General features: G+C 44.1%; 1 protein-coding gene and 1 long non-coding RNA gene across 2 annotated transcripts in view; both read right to left on the bottom strand.

Annotated features, from left to right (window-relative positions):
- Window positions 1-20,169, bottom strand: part of LOC309515289 — a 235,309-nt gene that overhangs the window by 80,948 nt on the left and 134,192 nt on the right. The gene's annotated exons all lie outside the window — the stretch shown is intronic.
- On the bottom strand, window positions 1,039-10,139 carry RP9 (RP9 pre-mRNA splicing factor). Its single transcript, XM_082192933.1, has 6 exons — window positions 9,930-10,139; window positions 6,564-6,594; window positions 5,146-5,275; window positions 3,672-3,763; window positions 2,715-2,776; window positions 1,039-1,864 (listed from the first exon to the last, which is right to left on the bottom strand). Exons 1-6 carry the CDS (start codon window positions 10,100-10,102, stop codon window positions 1,678-1,680), a joined length of 675 nt encoding a protein of 224 aa, XP_082049059.1. The 5' UTR covers window positions 10,103-10,139; the 3' UTR covers window positions 1,039-1,677.

Here is a 20,169-nt window from a genome sequence, read left to right as displayed (position 1 = left end):
TGGATGTTATTCACTCGCTCAAGCACTGTGAAATCCAGGGACAGCGAGAGTTGCTTCAATTTTTGTGGCGCAAACGCTCCTGTTGCCCTCTCATTGTTACCTAGTTTTCATTGGCACGTATCTTCAAGCCAATACAGGTGAATGAGTTTTTTATTTGAGAAATCAGCTGCAACAATCTTAACATTTCTACCCTTATAAGGTTTCTTTTCTTTTTTTTTAACAAAAGAGAGCCTGAATTTATGGTCTAGTGATGCTATATAAAAGTATATTCTGATTATAACCACTTCACAAACATTTTCTGATATCCCAAAAGAATACATCTTGCTAACTTATTTACAATGTTTAGCTTCTCAAGCAATCTTTCTAGCAGTCAACCTGTTTGCTGCTTATTATTTTAAAAACATAGTAGCAAGACTATTTTTAACGCTTAAGGGTTCAGTTCCATAGGGCAGCAGAACTCTTTTATGTGCTCTGCATAATGATATTTGCAGGAAAAAGCGCAACTGAAATTTAAGTTTAGATTTCAATTGTAGTAATGCCAATCCTGTTATATGCTTTTGGTATGATGAAGCACACCTCTTTGAAATTACTGCTTGCAAGATGGCATCATGTGCAAAATTTGCATCATTTTGCCCTGTGAACAGAAAAGGCTTGTTGTGGCTCCCTATGTTACATCATATGCACGACGCTTTCAAGTATGGAATTGTCAGACAAAACAAAACTGTGCCATAATTCACATGGGACAGAGAGCTTTAAATCTGGTTCTCCACAGCTTGTGATCCTGCAAGCTGAATGCAGACCACTAACCCTGTTCCACTACTTGACGGCCCCTTCTGCTGCAGTTCCAAGCAGACGGCCCAAAAGAGGAGATTTGAAGAGTCCCCCGTGGTCTGTTATAAAAAGCTGCTGGATTGCATTTGGCTGAGTGGGTCACCTATTTTACAGGCTGGCATTAAAGCAAAAATGTTTACATTGAAGTCCAACTGCAGCCATGAAGACATTTCCTCCCAATGGCAGAAAACAAACCAGTTTCCACAATACTGTGATCTGTGTTTAATCACACTGTTCTGTACAATAATAATAAGTCAACTACAGTACAGGCAATTGGAGTGAAGGTCACACCAAGTTCCTTTGTAGTTCTCTCGATTTCTCCCAGAGGCACTCCTTGTTAGTCTTCCTTCAACAAAGCCCAGGTATTGGCTGTGCAGGACCACAAAGGCCTTGTTTACATGCCACTAAAGGAATCCCTTTCTCCATAGTCTCCAAGAAATACCATGGGGCGCTTCTCTACGCCTTGGGAGCTATGTGCCTAGCTTCTCCACTGACAGCTTCCCCCTGCCTGAAAATTCTAATTTATTTTTTGACCTCTCAGGAGGCTAAAAAGAAATTTGGGGGGGGCAGCAGGGCCCAAGAACTGCCAAAAAGGAAAGTTGCAAGGGATGGAGAGAAAAAACACTTAAGACACCAGAGGCTCTATCTCAGGCGCAACCCTCTGTGCTCAAAGTACCAAACTCTGTCAAACCTGAACAATGAGAAAAATGCAATGTGGAGGGACAGTGGGGGAGACCTGATAGGACGACTCACAAAATGACACCAAGGAGCACCTAAAACACGCCCTTTGCAGAGAATTGTTCTCCGAATGCTTCGCAAGATATTGCAAGCTTGCCACAAGTCTCCTCAATGCACTTTGGACCTCTTGCTTGGTTTAGAGGATTTGTGCTTTCTCCTCCTCTTCTTTTCTTTCCTCTTTCTCTTTCTCTTGTGTTTTCCTTTATATCCTGAAGAGCTGGAGCTGCTGCTGCTGCTACTACTGCCTTCTTCATCCGAAGTAGAATCCTCTAGCAGCTGTTTCAACTGTTGTATCCTAAATGTACAAATGACCAATGAACACAAGATCAAATTTTGCCTGGCAGGGCAAGCCACCTGTAGATTTGTTTTTTAGGTGGGTGGTAGTCTTAAATGGAAATGGAAATTATGACAGGAAAAGTGGAGGTCTCTACCCTTGAAAGCAACACTGAACTTTTCAAACCATCGCCATTAGATGAGCTACTGAAATGTAGTGGCAGACACACTGAACTTTGAATCAAGAGTTCCCCTGGGTTAAAAAAATATGCATAACTGGTAATCTCAGCCTCACTCGCACACATGCCCTGGCCTGAGCGTAAGACTGATTTTTTTGAAAATTGATTATTATTAGGGGAAGGGGTGTAACTCACTGGTAAAGCATTTGCTTTGCAGATGGTTCAGTCCCTGAGGTCTCCAGATAGGCCTGGAAATGTCTCCTTTTCTGAAACCCTGGAGAGCCTCTGCAAATCAGTGCAGACAATACAGTGCTGGAAGCACCCAGTGGTCTGATGCAGCAAAGACAGTTTCCTATGTTCCTATAACACAGGGGTAGGCAATCTAAGGCCTGGGGGCCGGATCCAGCCCAATTGCCTTCTAAATCCGGCCCACGGACGGTCCGGGAATCAGCATGTTTTTACATGAGTAGAATGTGTGCTTTTATTTAAAAGGTATCTCTGGGTTATTTGTGGGGCATAGGAATTCGTTCATTTATTTCCCCCCCAAAATATAGTCCGGCCCATCACATGGGTCTGAGGGTTACTGACCCCTGCTATAGCAAATGGAGGCCTCCAAACACTCTGTAGAGTGCAATTATGATTGTGGTTATTATTGGATGCATGGACCCAGATTAAAACAGGAATCAGTCTTACCGCATTTCCTTCTCATGGCGTTTATTTTCCCTTATAATATCATACATGGGGTCTTCGTGTGCCTTTAAAGAAAAAGGGGGAGGGAAGCTCAGTGCCCAACAGAATAACCTGCAACTCGTTTGTTTTTAAATAATTGCTGTGTTTCCTAAGGATTCAAGCAAAGACCTTGCCAGCCTATGTCCTCATGCAGAATCACTGGTGATTGTTTTACCCATATTAACTGCTCTTCTTTAATTTAGAGTCAGAACCAGGGGGTATAGGTATCTAAAATAAGCTCTCTCTTATAAGTTCCCCTTCTCAATGACTGGCAGAATCCGAGACCAGGGAGAAGAGTTGGTGAAAGAAGACTGGAAGAAATTTAAAGACTATTTACAGATATATTGTAAAATTAATGAATGTTAGAAGGATGTTGGATAGAAACTAAGTGGTTTCCAGCTGTAATGCTTTAGGAGATATTAAAAAAAGGTTTACAAATGGGTTAAAGCTTAATGGTAAGGATTTGCTCAACTAACAAATTGAAGTGGAATACAAAGAAGGGAGGTATGAGGAGGTCTGGGGAAATAAGCGTAAGGAAGATATGATATGGAAAATTATTTGTTTTTTAACTGTTTTTATGTTGTATTTTGTTTTGTTTTTTGTTTTTTATTTTTCATTTTCACTGTTATACTTTAAAAACTTTAATAAATATCTTTTTTTTGGGGGGGAAATACATAAGTTCCCCTTCTCAACTGTTTTTTCTTACAGCTGGGCTTCTTTACTGTTTCATTTCCAAGCTGGGGATAAAAACCTTAAAAGCAGCAGTAGGGAACATTTGATGGGGGAAATCCTACCTCTACCTAACAGCACGCTGCAGAAGATACAAAGTTCCCTAGTTAAAAGAAATAATTCAGACACTCTTAACGTAGAAGAATTTCCCAAAACACCATTAATAAACTAATGCCACAATGTTTCACTTACTACTCTGAATTGTTCTAGCTTCTGGTTGCCTTTAATAAAGAATGGGCATTCTTTGTCTCCCGTTCTGTGTCCATAACGTTTACATCTCCAGCCTTGAGGGAGAAATAAGAAATATTAACATAGTGCTGTGCACCAAAAAAGTAAATATTTAGTACCTTTAAAACCCAGTATCTAAAAATGATTGGCTTTTCTTTACAAAACAAAGCACTGACCATTAGTTGCTTGCCCTCACATGACCAGATTTCTCCCTGCCCTTGTCTTGCAGAGGAAAGGCAGTTGTGGCATGAGAGAACATATAGAGCAAGACTGACATGCCCCCCCCACTCTGTTTTAGGCAGACACTGAAAAAGATTACAGGTATTCCCCCCCCCCCACTTACCCAGGGGTTACATTTCGGGACACGGGGCACATAAGCAGAGCCGTAGCTAGGCGATCTTGCGCCCCTGGCAGAACCGTCCAGATTGTGCCCCCTAGCCATGAACAAATTAGCTGCTCTTTCTGCCTCTCCTCCAACCCCCCACTCCACCCATTCAATTCACCCTCTATTTAAAACCTTTAAAACAATCCATATTTTTATTTATAGACGTATTTATGGACATGGGACGCGGGTGGCGCTGTGAGTTAAACCACAGAGCCTAGGACTTGCCAATCAGAAGGTTGGCGGTTCGAATCCCCGCGACGGGGTGAGCTCCCGTTGCTCGGTCCCTGCTCCTGCCAACCTAGCAGTTCGAAAGCACGTCAAAGTGCAAGTAGATAAATAGGTACCACTTCGGCGGGAAGGTAAACGGCGTTTCTGTGCACTGCTCTGGTTCGCCAGGAGCGGCATAGTCATGCTGGCCACATGACCCGGAAGCTGTACGCTGGCTCCATTGGCCAATAAACCGAGATGAGCGCCGCAACCCCAGCACTCTAACCCTTTTTGTAAAATGCTGACTCTTAAAAAAAATATGCTGGCTCTTTTGGGGTTTTTTTATTGGGTTGTTGGTTTTGTTTTGATTTTATGTATTTGATATTTTATGTGAACCGCCCTGAGACCTTCGGGTATAGGGCAGTATAAAAATTAAATTATTATTATTATTATTATTATTATTATTATTAGAGTACATTGTAGAAATCCCTGTCTCGAAATCACCAGTGCCTGAACTGCTGAGGTCAAACTTTCCTGGTCCAGGAATGATCAAAGCTGCCGTACGAAGCAAAGCCAGAAGTGCAATATGAAAAATGACAGCAAGAAAACAGACGCCATTGCCTCTTCTGCCAAGATTTTGCTAAACCCTTCTAGGACTTCCTTGTCTGCATATCAGTTGACTCCTGCCTCTGCATCCTCATTCCTTCTCTCCAACCTGTCAAGTCCAGCTTGTCATCAACTTGGTCCTCTACAGATATTTTGAACTACATTTCCCATCAGCAAAGCCATTCATTCTTTGTTCCCCATTCCCCAAAAGCTGCACAGAAATCTACTTCCCTCACTCACATTGCATAACTTTGACCTCCTTCCCCAATGGCATCCAAAGCCCTTTCGTTGGGGCGTGGGCAAGGAATTCTCGGGCATTTTCATTGCCAGGTACGTCAGGAATGCAGTCCTCTGGTTTAGTCTCATTTTCCTGTACGAAAAAGAAGCAAAGCAAACGAAATGAAGCCGCGAAAACAAAATGGGACGAACTGGTCTAACCTCCACCCCTGCACGGTGGGATGGGCTGCAAGACACTCTTGCTTTCTTCCAGCAAATCTGCTACCACCTCCAACTTTTTAGCCCACAACCAATTCAGACTTATGGCTTGCACTTCTGGAGAAAGGCAGACCTTTTAACAGGGCTTCCTTCTGTAGCCTTATTGGACTTTAACAATTGGTAGGGTGAGCGTTGCTCCCGGGAGGGAGGAAGGAAGTAAAATGACACCGAGGGTTGGTTCAGAGAAAGAGTTTATTCTGCTCTCCAGATAGCAGAAGGCACATGCGTGGTCAGCTCACAGCAAGTCCAAAGAAATGAGAAATTTCATGCAGTATATATATCCTCCAGGCACCCTCTCCCCCCTTCCCTAGGAATCCAGCCACGCCAGCTTATACACGCAGGCTGACATCACAGATGTTCCCGCTCCGGTACTTTTAACCATAAAAGGGTGTTCCTCTTCCTGCACTCTTGACCATATAAGGGTATTCCTGTTCCGGCACTCTTATCTTGGGGTAAGAAGGTCACCAACTCTCCTGGCGCTGTTCCCAGACTTGGTCTGTGCATCAGAGTGTGGTCAGGATGTAAGATAAGACCCAGATATGCCATCCCTGCTCCACTGGAACAGTCAAGGCCATACATTCCTGTCATGGACTGATAAAGGAGAGCGCTTTGTTTATACAGCTGGGTTCCTGTTATGCATTTGCTGAACAGCTCAAGTCAATGCATTTTAGAAATGCTCCCTTGGAGAAGGAAAAATGCGGATTTTGGGGCCCGTTCCAGACTGACTACACAGTCAGGTTTTTAGATTTGGGAAACCCATTCCTTCACTTCAAATTCTGCAGAACCAGGCGAGTGTGTGCACCAAGACATCTAGGCAGGCTGAGTAAAGCATTTGGCTTCCAATTCCGATCTATTGTGGCTGCCACAAACAAACTCACTCACCTCAGGGTACATGAGATTGCAATAGGGAGCTTTGGGGTCATCTAATTCAACCCCCCATTTTATCTATACCACAGGTAAGTATAGTTTTACTCTAGTTTCATTTAGCTTTTAAAGTCTTGCGCTGTATTTTTACATATTGTGTGTGTGTCCCTCAGTTATATTTTGTGTGAAACACTTCAAGGTTTATTTTTGTATAAAGTGGTAGAGAAACTCCATCTTTATTCCTGGCTTACTGCATTTTCATTTTTTTAAAGAACAGTTTTACAAGCTACCCAACCTACCTTAATAAACCCTGGAGGAAGTTTCTCATAGCTGAAAAAGATTGAAAATATACTTTAGTGTCATTAAAAAACAAACTACAAAGCAATGCAGCAAGTTCAGCTGAAGCAAAAATAGAGAAGGGGGTAATGTTTTTGAACACCTGTCACTCAGTCCCCCCTCCCTTATCTAAAATGGATAGGGAGAACCACAGCAAGCAGGCTTATTATTTATGTCATTCATTTTTCACAAAAGTCACAAACTGGTTTACAAGTAAAAATATAAGATACTTGATCATAAGCAGTTAATAAAAAGCATCCTTATTAAAATCTCAAACAACTCATCAACTCCAAACAGTAATATAATAATACATAGTAAAAGATGATTTAATAAATGAGAAATCTTAAAGCAACATCAAAAAGGCCTCAACTATCTATTGATGCTGGCAATGGTATTAAAAAAAAAAGAAAATAAAAAGGTACCCCCTGATATGTTACAGATGTTACAGATAACTGCAAATCTTGATCTGAGTTTGGCGGAAAATGACTATATCCCAGAAACTATTTCAAGCAACAACCTATTTGTCAGACATAGCGCAGCCATCTCTGAGAAAACAATATTTATTTTAACCACCTTGCCACAAATGAGAAATTTTGAAAGCTTTTGGGGTTTTTTAGTGGCAGAAATGCAATGCTGACTTGAAGCAGCCTGCCTGTTCTTTTTAAAAATAAAATAAAATTCTGTGTCGTGGATTTGAAGCGATGCCATTTCATGGATACAGGTGGCTGTGCTAATTTGACAGCAAAATAGCAACTGATTGACAAGGTCAGAATGGGTAAATAAAAACAGCACTAGACAGGATGTCCTTTAAACCTTTGATCACAAACACCCCAAAAAAGAATATTGGGAACTTCTCAGTGGCTGCTCCTAGATGCTGGAACTCCCTGCAGAAGCTAGAATGCTAGAGTTGAAAGGGATCCAAGGGTCATCTAGTCCAACCCCTGGCAATGCAAAAATCACAACACCTGGTACCCTACCCAATTTGAAACCTTACTGGACCCTGCTTAGCTTTGCAAATATGCCAGCAACTTTACTGCTTCCTGTCCTTCTACCAACAGCTGAACAAATGCCTTCTTGTTAAAACAGCGTTTTGGGAACTGACTGCTTTTAATGAAAAGGTCTGGTGCTGTGCTGTTTTTTATTGTATTTGTATGGTTTTAATACATTATACACGTGTGCATGTATAAAAGAAACCCGGATAGAAAGAAATAGCTGAAGCTAACAATTATTATTATTGCTATTATTTATGAAACCCCCCTTCATCCGAAGATCTCGGGGCAGCTCACGGCATGAACATACAGTGGTGCCTTGCAAGACGAAAATAATCCGTTCTGTAATTCTCTTCGTCTAGCGGTTTTTTTGTCTTGCGAAGCAAGCCCATTGACGGATTAGCGGATTAGCGCTATTAGCGGCTTATCTGCTGATCGGATCAGCTGATAAGCGGTTTAGCGGCTTAGAAAAAGGGGGGGAGGGAAAAAACCAGCAGGAACTCGCAAGACATTGTCGTCTTGCGAAGCAAGCCCATAGGAAATTCGTTTTGCGAAGCACCTCCAAAACGGAAAACTCTTTCGTCTAGCGAGTTTTCCGTCTTGCGAGGCATTCGTCTTGCGGGGCACCACTGTACGAGACAAAAACACGAAACACATAATAATAAAAACAAAGACCAAAAATATGTAATTGTTTTTTAAAGATTGTTTTTTCCTATGTTTCTGACTGTTCTTATTTTATCAGCAAGCCGCCTTGAATCCTGTCAAGGAAATAGGTGGTAGTGTGTGTATATGTATGCACATTATCTATCTATCTATCTATCTATCTATCTATCTATCTATCTATCTCTTACCTAGCACCTATATCTATAGCTGTAGTTTGTTAAGATTTCTGAGAAAAGCAGCTCAGCCACTTCCCGGGATTCGGGGGGGGGGAGGGGCAAGGCCAGATTTAGGTTTGATGAGCCCCTAAGCTACTGAAGGTAATGGGGCGCTTTATATGTCCAGCTGTCCTTTGTCAACAACAAACCTTCACTGTTTTTTTGTGTTGAATATATGCTATATGCTAATTTATGGACCTAATAGGTATCTAAAGCCTACATGCAGAATGTAGGCACTATGTATAAAAAGAAGCAAACCAGTGATATTTTAGGGAGCAGGCTAGCAGGCGAGCCCCATTACTTACATCATAGGAGTCTGCATGACACAAAGCACTGCTGCTGTATGTAGGTTTTATTTTATTTGTTTTTTATCTTAGATTTTGGAAATGTGCATCCAGTTCCCACCCCCTTTAATTTTTGTTGTACCCCCAAGGGAGTGGGGCCCTAAGCTATAGCTTGTTTAGCTTATACCAGGCATAGGCAAACTCGGCCCTCCAGATGTTTCAGGACTACAACTCCCATCATCCCTAGCTAACAGGACCACTGGTCAGGGATAATGGGAATTGTAGACTCAAAACATCTGGAGGGCCAAGTTTGCCTATGCCTGGTTTATAGTAAATCTGGCACTGTGGCTATATCTATATCTTTAGTTCGTTAAGACTGCTGAGAAGAGCAGCTTTCTGGAATTATTGGTCGTTTGAGGGGGGGGTGTTTTCTTTCTTTTTTGTTAAAGTTTTTTATTAACAGTTTTCACATAACAAATTATTCAAACAAATCATCTTCATTACGCCCCCTTTTCCCCTCCCACCTCCCCAACAAACCCTCCCTCCCTCAACTCCTCTCTCTGATTTCTCAACCAATTTTAACTTCTGCGTATTATAAAATTGTATACATCCTTATATTATCTCTCTACTATGTTGACCCTCAATAAATTTGTGTATGTTTATCCGGGGGGGGGTCTTTTCAACACAGAGGGGGTGCGTCGCCCACAGCCCTGCCTAGACTACCTCACAGGGCTGTATTGAAGGTTAGGGATGAGGGCAGGCACTCCCAAACTCGGCCCTCCGGATGATTTGGGACTACAATTCCCATCATCCCTGCCCACTGGTCCTGCCAGCTAGGGATGATGGGAGTTGTAGTCCCAAAACCATCTGGAGGAGGGCCGAGGTTGGGGGTGCCTGGATTCGGGTGAGGGATGTGGCGCACCTCCCCGCTGCCCTCGGAGGATGGCGGAGATTTCAAGCCGCCCCCCAAACTCAGGCATCCCCAAACTCGGCCCTCCAGATGTTTTGGGACTACAATTCCCATCATCCCTGCCCACTGGTCCTGCTAGCTAGGGATGATGGGAGTTGTAGTCCCAAAACAGCAGGAGGGCCGAGGCTGGGGGTGCCTGGATTCGGGTGAGGGATACCGTGCGTCTCCCCCCCCGCCCCCAGCGACCGACCCCCCCCCCCAGCCTTACAAGGACTCCAGGTGCTGGATCTGCTGGATCTGCTGCACTTCCCGCTTCTTCCTCTTCTGCTCCTTCCGCTCGTGGCCTCGGCTGCTGGAGCCGGCGGGGCTGCCGCCGGGCAACGACGACGACTCGCTGCGGCTCCGGTGCCGCTTCGGGCCTCCGCCCTCGCGCCGGGACATGGCGCGCCGGGGAGCCGCCGCCGCAGCCCGGCCCGGCCCGCCCCGACCTCGCTGCTTGCTCGGCGCCGGCCTGGCGCGCCTCACTTCCAGGGGAGGCCGAGCGAGCACTTCCTCCGGCCCGACGAGGCCGCCTCGCCCTCGGCAGCAGCGCCCCCGCGACGCGGCGCTCGGCGGAGCGGCTTCCCAGCGCCGCCTGCTCAGACCGAATCGATGCCACCCATGATCAATCGCTAACGAAACCCGATCAGTTCGCAATAAAACCCGATTTAGCTCCTCTCTGAGCAGCGCCGGATTGACGTATAAGCTAAGCATGCTATAGTTTAGGGCTCCAATCTCTTGCCCCCCCCAAAAATATATATATATAAAGGGGGAAAAACTGGATGTACATTTCCAAAATAAAAACAAATAAAATAAAACCTGCATACAGCAACAGTGTTTATGTTGTGTAGGCTCCTATGATGCAAGGAATGGCTTGCTAGCCTGCTCCCTAAAATATCACTGGCTTGCTCATTTCTCTATATAGGGTGCCTACATTCTGCATGGACTGGTTGTAACAATTACTTTGATAAAATACATATTTTGCTATGTGCAAATGGCTTTAGATACCTATTGGGTCCATAAATTAGCATATAGCATATATTCAACACACAAAAAAGTAACAATTTGTTGTTGACAAAGGACAGCTGGACATATAAAGGGCCCCATTACCTTCAGTAGCCTAGGGCCTCATCAAACCTAAATTGGCACACCTCTCCACAACTTTCTCCATACCCTCCAACATTTATCTGATTAAAATAGAGGCGTCCCATTCTATTATTATTATTATTATTGGAATTCTAAGGTCTCAGATATATATAAATCATATGTTCCTAAATCTACAAGGCAAATATAAGTATATAAACCACGCCTGAAATAGTACAGGAGAGCAATCCTGAAGCCATTCTGACTCTTCCAGTGACCTCATATACTCTGCAGTGAGGAAGGAAATTGGAAAAGCCTCCCCATTGTCTCTTTGTTCACAAATCCTATCTTCAGGGTATACTATGGTGAGCCTATACCTGGATTCAGGAACTAGGAACAGTGGTACCTTGGTTTTCAAACGCCAAAAACCCGGAAGTGTTCTGGTTTTCAAACGTTTTTCGGAAGCCGAACATCTGATGCAGCTGTCGGCTATTGTTTCTGAGGCACCTGCAGCGATCAGAAGCTGCGCCTTGGTTTTTGAACATTTCGGAAGTCAAGCAGATTTCCGGAATGGATTAAGTTTGGCGCTTTCGTTTTTGCTATTTATTTTGCATTTTTGAGGCTTTTTCGGTTGATTTGTTTTTGTGACTGCAATCAGCTACTGATTGATTGTGTGACTGTGGAAAGCCCCCCTTCCAAACAATAACTATCATCAGTGCAGGTAAGAAACTAATAATTTTAATTTTTCTCATCTACGATACTGCCTTATTTATTTTATAGTACGTGGGTGGTGCTGTGGTCTAAACCACAGAGCCTTAGGCTTGTCAATCAGAAGGTCGGCGGTTCAAATCCCCACGACGGGGTGAGCTCCCATTGCTCAGTCCCAGCTCCTGCCCACCTAGCAGTTCGAAAGCACGTCAAAGTGCAAGTAGATAAATAGGTACCACTCTGGCGAGAAGGTAAATGGCATTTCCGTGCGCTGCTCTGGTTTCACCAGAAGCGGCTTAGTCATTCTGGCCACATGACCTGGAAGCTGTCTGCAGACAAACACCAGCTCCCTCGGCCTATAGAGCGAGATGAGCGCACAACCCCAGAATCGTCCGCGACTGGACCTAACGGTCAGGGATACCTTCACCTTTACCTTTACAGTACATTGATTATTGCTTTCATGTTATGGATCAATGGTCTTGTTAGATAGTAAAATTCATTTTAAAAAATCCTTCCAGTAGCACCTTAGAGACCAACTAAATTTGTTATTGGTATGAGCTTTCGTGTGCATGCACACTTCTTCAGATACCATGTGCATGCACACAAAAGCTCATACCAATAAGAAACTTAGTTGGTCTCTAAGGTGCTACTGGAAGGAATTTTTTTATTTTGTTTCGACTACGGCAGACCAACATGGCTACCTACCTGTAACTAGTAAAATCCATGTTAAATTGCTGTTTTAGGGGTTGTTTTTAAAAGTGGAACACATTAATGCTTTTTCCATTACTTTCTATGGGAAAGTGTGCCTTGGTTCTGGAACGCTTTGGTTTTGGAACGGACTTCTGGAACTGATTAAGTTTGAGAACCAAGGTACCACTGTATATACAGCATCTCAAAAGGAATGGCCAGGCTGCCCAAGTAAAGCAATCAAGTGACCATTATCAGTATCCTGCCAGACAGGTTTTCTGCTGTAGCCCGCCTCCTTCTGTGATGTATGTAGTATGTTTTTGGGGGTGGTCTTGAGCTACAGGGTGGGGAATTAGAAAAAGAGGTGCCAGAACTTCACAATGAACACCTCCCTTGTTCTAATATTATTATTATTATTATTATTATTATTATTCATTTCATTTCTATACCGCTTTATATTTTTAATAAAAATCTCAAAGCGGCTTGCAGCACATTGAAACATCAATAAAACAACCCAAAATTAAACATTACTGAAGAAAGTCAAATATAAAGTCTACAGTCAAAGCAACATAATGAACAGGAAACTAAAATATTATCTTAAAGATTTCAAAATAAAACGTTGCAAAGGAGGTCAACTACAGAATATACATTTAACCAAAAAAAAACTTAAATATTTCAGAAGAAAACATTGTTAAGTGGCAATGGCGCCCATCTGAGAGGCGCCGGAACTGAGTCCCAGTGAGTTCTGGGTGCAAAAAAGCCCTGATGATGATTTTACCAGTTATAACCCACCCATCTGACTGGGCCACTCTTGTTGGCTTCCAACATATAAAACAACATAGTAAAGCATTACCATATTAAAAATCTGCCTTATTCACAGCTGCTTTCAGATGGCTCGGGAATCAGGTAACAGCATAGCCTCCAACATTTTTCCAAAGACAATAGGGACGTCCGTAAGGGAAGGCAGGACATTCAGAGATCAAATCAGAAACTGGGATGGCTTCCTGGAATGTCCCCAGAAAAATGGGACGCTTGGAGGATCTGTAATGCAGTCCGTCACATTCATTGCCCTGACCATGTTTACTTATAGCTCCCTGCCCCAGTTCCATGTGGCCCCTGGAAGGTTGCTTGTGCAAAAAAGCCTATGAATAAATGGATCCTAAACCATTTTAGCTCTTTAGAAAGGCTAGTGGTGCCTGAATTCACAAAAATGCAGAGTAATGTTTCAGGTAAGTGGGGCAGAAATTCATTTTCACTGCCAGCTTTTGCATCTGGCATGTCCCTAATGAAGTGCCAACATTCCAGTGGAATATTGGCTGGTGTCTTTAAAAAAAAATTGGCTGGGAAGTAGCGCAGAAGCTGCTGAAGGCCGTTTTTCATGAGGTTTGGGGTGATGATTAGGGCTGAGACCTGCTTTATTTTTCAGCTGGGTTTAAAAAAGAAAAAACTGCATGCGTGGCATTTTTGATTGGTCAGATATGCACACTTTAAAGGCTTATCCATGCTTAAATGAAGACCTTAATTGGGGAAAGACCAAATGTATATCTTTACAGCTCCCAAATCATATTTTTTACCTCAAGATTTTAATTGTCTCTGTTTAAATCTGGTTCCTGCTTATAGGAGGGTGACCGGTAGATCCATCTGGCAAATACAGAGATTGGTACTCTAATATTTTCTGCAGCCAATAGGTCAGGATGCTGTTGTGTCTAGGTCACGTACAAAATAGGAGCTTGTGCCAGGGTCACAGATAGCTCCTGAGGGATCTAATTTATATTAAACTTATGCCTTCTGCACTGATGCCATGATCCATATAACTATACCATCTAAAAAGTCCAGACAAGTCTCTTTTGCTATAGAACAAAAATTGAGAAAGATGGAAAGGATTTGCTGAAATAGCTAATTGAACAAGAATACAAAAAAGGGAGGTGTGAGGAGGTCGATGATACAAGTAAATGAAAGGTAGAGATATAGAGATATTGGATGTGTTTTTTTGAATGTTTTTGCTTTTCTTGTTGTTTTGTTGTATTGTTCTTTTTTTGTTTTTTCTCTTTATTTTTGATGTATTGTGAACTTTTTATTGTTTTTTTTCTTCTTTTTTTCCTGTAACTATTAAACTTTTAATATCTTTAAAAAAAACAACAACAAAAAACAAGAAGTCTCTTTTGCAAGAGTGAGTAGAACTGGTGGTTGGTTATAAAAAGGTCTCAGCACCTTCACAACTACAATTCCCACAACTGCGTGGGGGAAGGTAGGAGGGTTCAACATTTTAAAAATAATTTGTGTCACAATTGTGCCCCGAGAGCCTCACCAGCATTTGTTGGGGTAATGAAGGAAGTGTCTGAATGAATGTTTGCAACACACTAAAGGTAAGGCAGAACCAAGTTTTCATGCAACATGTTTTATTGTACTTTCCTGCAATCATTTATCTTCTTGCTCATCTGCATGTATACAATCCAGGAAAATTCAAAACAGGCCATTTGTCTAGATTACAGAGCACTTTCCTTTGCAGCAGAAGTACAACCTGTGTTATGGTGCCCCTGCCATGTAATCCAAACTGCAAATCCTACCAATGTTTAAAGGCATCTGAGCAGTTTAGCCGTTAGCTATAATGTAACAGGTTATTATAAACCACGGCTAGCTAAAAGCTGGGCCAATCACATATGCTAAACTCTAGGATAACTCTCTGCTCACAGTTTGCCCTATACTTTACAAACGGGACATTCTTTTGAAGATTTTCGCTGACAAAGAAGAAAATAATACCTTTGCTTTTCAGTTCAATATTTAACTGATGTGCTCTATTGTAAGTCAAAGTCAGTGTCTTACATTCTTGCGACAACAGTGTGGAAATTAACTTGTCCTGATGTTATGAGGTCGACCCCTGAACCTATATGCATGCCCAGCACACATACAAACCCAAAAACAATACTAAGAAGAATGGACCCTTTTGAGTGGAGTAAGAACTTGTCGCCCCAGGAAGCAGAAACAGATGGGCTTGTTACATGCAAATGGAAGAGACATAGCAGATGTGTGCTGCTTTAGACAGTGAGGTTGCAAATAAGTGGGGCAGCAAATCAAATTAAAATTCAAACACCTTAATCCTAAAGATAAAAGGAGTCCCTACCTACCCAGTGAGCATAGAGATGTGCCACAGTACACATACTAAAAGAAATTAAGATAAGGGGTTTACATATGTGTACCTGATCTTGGAGCAAGTGAGACACAAAGTCAGTGTAAAAATGGCATTTTCCCCTGCAGTGACATCACACCCCCTGAAACCATGGCAAAGTCCCTCTCCCAATGCTGCTATATATATATATTTGCAAACTAAAAATGGCTCTGCCATCACCTTAGTCTGCTGAGAAAGCTGGCCTGACTTATTCCGTAGTAAATCCGCTGAGCAAACCTGCTGCCTCTACTAATTTCAGAAATTATGGGGAGACCCGGGCACCCAGGAATTCCAGGGGATCCTTTCCCCATGCAAACCCTTAACATTCTCCATCATGAGAGGCGTAAGACTTCTGTCACCTGATCTGAAAGTTCACTCTGCCCTTATTAGAAAAGCCAGTCCAGCAATCCCCTTTTCTGATTTGTAGAGTATCTCTCAAACAGAGGGACAGTCTGAATAGCCCTTTTATGTAACAGCATCATGGGCATAGCCAGGATTATTATTTTTTATGGGGGGGGGGAAGGCTTTATGGGTTGTTTTTTTTTGGGGGGGGGTAGAACTGAGTAGGGCCAGTTAGTTAAATATATTTATATATTTACACACACACCCGATTCCTACGCCCATGAACAGCATCCTGTCGATTTGACTTGCAAAGAACACTTTCCTGTCCTAAGTGTCTCAAAATACAGTGGTACCTCGGGTTAAGTACTTAATTCGTTCTGGAGGTCTGTTCTTAACCTGAAACTGTTCTTAACCTGAAGCACCACTTTAGCTAATGGGGCCTCCTGCTGCCGCCAGAGCCCGATTTCTGTTCTCATCCTGAAGCAAAGTTCTTAACCTGAAGCACCATTTCTGGGTTAGCGGAGTCTGTAACCTGAAGGGTATGTAACGCGAGGTACCACTGCAAAAGGGTATGTAGCTTGAAACAGATTACAGTGGTACCTCGGGTTAGATACACTTCAGGTTACAGACTCCACTAACCCAGAAATAGTGCTTCAGGATAAGAACAGAAATCGTGCTCTGGCGGTTAAGAACAGACCTCCGGAACGAATTAAGTACTTAACCCGAGGTACCACTGTACTCCGGTAGATCATTCCTCCGCTGCAGTTACCTCCAACTTCTTCCCGGCGACTTCGTAATTCCGAAGGCGGTGCGCGCTCCCGCTCCCCCACAGCCCTGACTCATCGCCCCGCGGGTCCGAGAGGAGGGCCGGGCCGGGCCGGGCAGCTGCTCCGCTTGAGGCCTCGAGGGAAAAAACCCCGAGCGCTCGCTCAGCAGCCGCGTCTGGGCTGGAAACGAAGAGGCGCCACGTCGCGAGGCGAGGGGACAGTTGCCTCCCCCAGATAAAAAAACACGCAGGAACTAGAAACCTGACTCTTTTTTTTCAATTTTTTTTATTGGTTTTCACATGATAAACAAACAAACATAATTCATAGCCATATTGAAAATTGCACTTATTAACTTCCTCGCTTCCCCATGGTTGCATTTCATTGCCTATCCTTTCAACGGTTTTCCAAATCACAGCTCTTCTCAAATTCAACCTTAACACCCTTAGCTCTTCACACTACGAAATTAAACATATTAATTCAACATAAATAAAATTCTCAGCCAATTAAGTATCTGCAAGCTGTTTTCGGTTAATTTAACGAAATAATCGAAATAATCGTTAAATTTAATCCACTCTTCCTGATACTCCTCCTCCTCCTCCTTCTGGTCGCAGACTCTTCCTGTCCGAAAAATCCATCATCTTCATCTGCCATTCTTCCGTCGTTGGGAATTCTTGGGTTTCCCACTTTTTAGCTAACAAAATAGGAGCAGCTGGACTCTTGACTTGACTATTGGCGGCTCCCCTTTGCTCGGTCTTTTCTCCTCAGTTTCTCCCTCAAGCCCCCTCAGGCTCCCGCCTGGTCTCCCAGGCCCTCCTCTTCCTCGACGTCCCCCTGCCTCGCCTCCCCTCGGGGCTGGCTCCTCCCGCGGCTGCCCGTTTCCCCCCCGACCCTCCTCCTCCTCCTCCTCCTCCTTTCTCCGCCCCTCTCCACGTTTGCAGCTCTGGGAAGCCGGGATTTGGGCGCCGGACCTCCGCCTCCCCTCTCCTCGCGCCGCCGCCATGGAAGGACCAGGAATGCCGCCCGGCCGGAGGAGACACCGCTGCTGCTGCTTCTCGCCGCTGCTGCTGGCGCTGCTGGTGAGCTGCGCGGCGTGCCAGGCTCCGCCGGTGCCGGGCGCCGGAGAGCCGCCGTGGGACGGCAAGGACGTGCTGGTGGAGCGCAGCTACGTGCCCCGCGAGTGCCCGCGCGCCGTCCGCGCCGGCGACTTCGTGCGCTACCATTACCACGGCACCTTCCCCGACGGCGCCAAGTTCGACTCCAGGTACGGCGGCGCCTCGTCGCGGGCTTCCCCGGCAGCAAGGCCCGTCGGAGGCAGCGGGACGGGCGGGCGGGAGCCTTCGCGCCCCATCAGGCTCGCTGGCCGGCCGAGCCTCTCTCCCTAGACGGCAGGGACAGTCGGGGCTTTGGGCCTGATCCGGACCAGGGCGGCTTTGGCTGTGGGGCAGAGCAGCCGCTTCGCACGAGGGAAACCGCAGCCCCTGCCCCCTTCTAAAATGGGGAGCCCACAGTCAGAGAGAGCTCTCCCCGGGAGGCAGTATTGTACAGTGGTACCTCGGGTTACAGAGGCTTGAGGGTACAGACTCTGCAACCCAGAAATGGTACCTCGGGTTAAGAACTATGCTTCAGGATGAGAATTATGAGACTAGTGCCTCCTTACTACGTACAAAGGATGGTGATGTTTGCCTATCTTGTGGTCATATTTCCTTAGAGGTAGAATATATTTTTTTATAACTACAGTGGTACCTCAGGTTACATACGCTTCAGGTTACATACGCTTCAGGTTACAGACTCCACTAACCCAGAAATAGTGCTTCAGGTTAAGAACTTTGCTTCATGAATAAACATTCACCATTTTTTTACTGATAAGAATAAGCTAAACAGTTGGAGGATCTATACAACTCTGTAACATGCAGAAAATAGCATTATTGGAGAAACCAAAGACTGGAACTGAGGGAAGTCGGGGGGTGGGGGGTGGGTTTTATAGGGGGAGGAAAAATGGGGGGGGGGAATAAGGATATGTTTTTGGAAAATATGTTTTGTTATAATTTTGAAAAAAATTTATTAAAAAAAAAAAACTTTGCTTCAGGATGAGAACAGAAATCGTGCTCCGGGGGCATGGCAGCAGCAGGAGGCTCCATTAGCTAAAGGGTACCTCAGGTTAAGAACAGTTTCAGGTTAAGAACGGACCTCTGGAACGGATTAAGTTCTTAACCCGAGGTACTACTGTACAGTGGTACCTTGGTTCTCAAATTTAATCCTTTCCCGAGGTCCGTTCCATAACCGAAGCGTTCCAAAACCAAGGCATGCTTTCCCATAGAAAGTAATGCAAAACGGATTAATCCCTTCCAGACTTTTAAGGACAACCCCTAAAACAGCATTTTAACATGAATTTTACTATCTAACGAGACCATTGGTCCATAAAATGAAAGTAATAATCAATGTAAAAAGGTAAAGGTAAATGGACCCCTGACCGCTAGGTCCAGTCGTGACCAACTCTGGGTTTGCGCGCTCATCTCCCTTTATTGGCCAAGGGAGCCAGCGTACATGTGGCCAGCATGACTAAGCCGCTTCTGGCGAACCAGAGCAGTGCACAGAAACGCCGTTTACCTTCCCGCCGGAGCGGTTCCTATTTATCTACTTGCACTTTGACGTGTTTTCAAACTGCTAGGTGGACAGGAGCAGGGACCGAGCAACGGGAGCTCACCCCGTCGCGGGAATTCGAACCGCTGACCTTCTGATTGGCAAGCCCTAGGCTCTGTGGTTTAACCCACAGCTCCACCCGCGTCCCTTTCAATAATCAGTGTACTGTACTATAAAATAAATAAGGCAGTATTGTAGATGATAAAAGTTTAAAAAAAAATTTTCCCTTACCTGCACTGATGATAGTCATTGTTTGGATGAGGGGCTTTTATCCATTTCCGCAGTCACACAATCAATCAATCAATCAATCAATAGCTGAACTGGGTTCCACACAGTCACAAAAACAAATTAACCGAAAAAGCCTCAAAAACAAAAACGCAAAATAAATAGCAAAAACAAAAGCGCCAGACTTAATCCATTCTGGAAGTCCATTTGAAAACCAAGGCGCAGCTTCTGATTGGTGCAGGCATCCTGGAAACAATAGCCGACAGCCACATCAGGCGTTCAACTTCCGAAAAACATTTAAAAACCGGAACACTTCCGGGTTTTCGGCATTTTGGAACCAAGGCGTTTGAGAACCAAGGTACCACTGTACTGCTCTATGCAGCCAACTGCTAGGGCTGAGGTCCCTTTGCCCCCCCCCCCAGATTTGAGTGGGTCGCCCCTCCCAAGTTGATCAGTTATGTGGGGTGGGGTTTACACTGATTCCCTCAATAGTTTATTCAAGTGGGCACCCCTGGCTCTAGGTGTAGAGGCATCTGTTTATAAACTGGGAAAGCCTATGAGAAGCCATACCTGCCATCATCTTCAAAAGGCAAAGCTCCTCTCCTAGTCTAGAAAACCCCACCAGTGCCAGATATAGGGTGATGAGCTAAGGGGGCATAATAATAATAATAATAATAATAATAATAATAATAATAATAATAATAATTTAAATGCATATATTTATACAGGTACCAACTGAGAAGATATTACAGATGCTTTATGTTTCCATATGATTTATGCTGCATTTGCCCTGCTCTAGTATGTTCTGTTATGTTTCCACAATGTATTGTTTGTAAGCTGCTTTGGGATTC

This window comes from Podarcis vaucheri (genome assembly GCF_965113315.1).
Source record: "Podarcis vaucheri genome assembly, chromosome: 12".
In the NCBI taxonomy this organism is placed as follows: Eukaryota; Metazoa; Chordata; class Lepidosauria; order Squamata; family Lacertidae; genus Podarcis; species Podarcis vaucheri.
Note: the sequence above shows the minus strand (reverse complement) of the source record. Positions and strands in the feature narration are given on the sequence as shown.

What these genes read in the sequence shown, in the direction of transcription:
- RP9 (XM_082192933.1), bottom strand. Translation starts at nt 10,102, where the DNA reads ATGTCCCGGCGCGAGGGCGGAGGCCCGAAGCGGCACCGGAGCCGCAGC. An exon ending in ATCCAGCACCTGGAGTCCTT is followed by an intron (nt 6,595 to 9,929) that starts GTAAGGCTGGGG and finishes AATCTTTTTCAG; the next exon opens with CTATGAGAAACTTCCTCCAG. An exon ending in CGCCATGAGAAGGAAATGCG is followed by an intron (nt 1,865 to 2,714) that starts GTAAGACTGATT and finishes TTGTACATTTAG; the next exon opens with GATACAACAGTTGAAACAGC.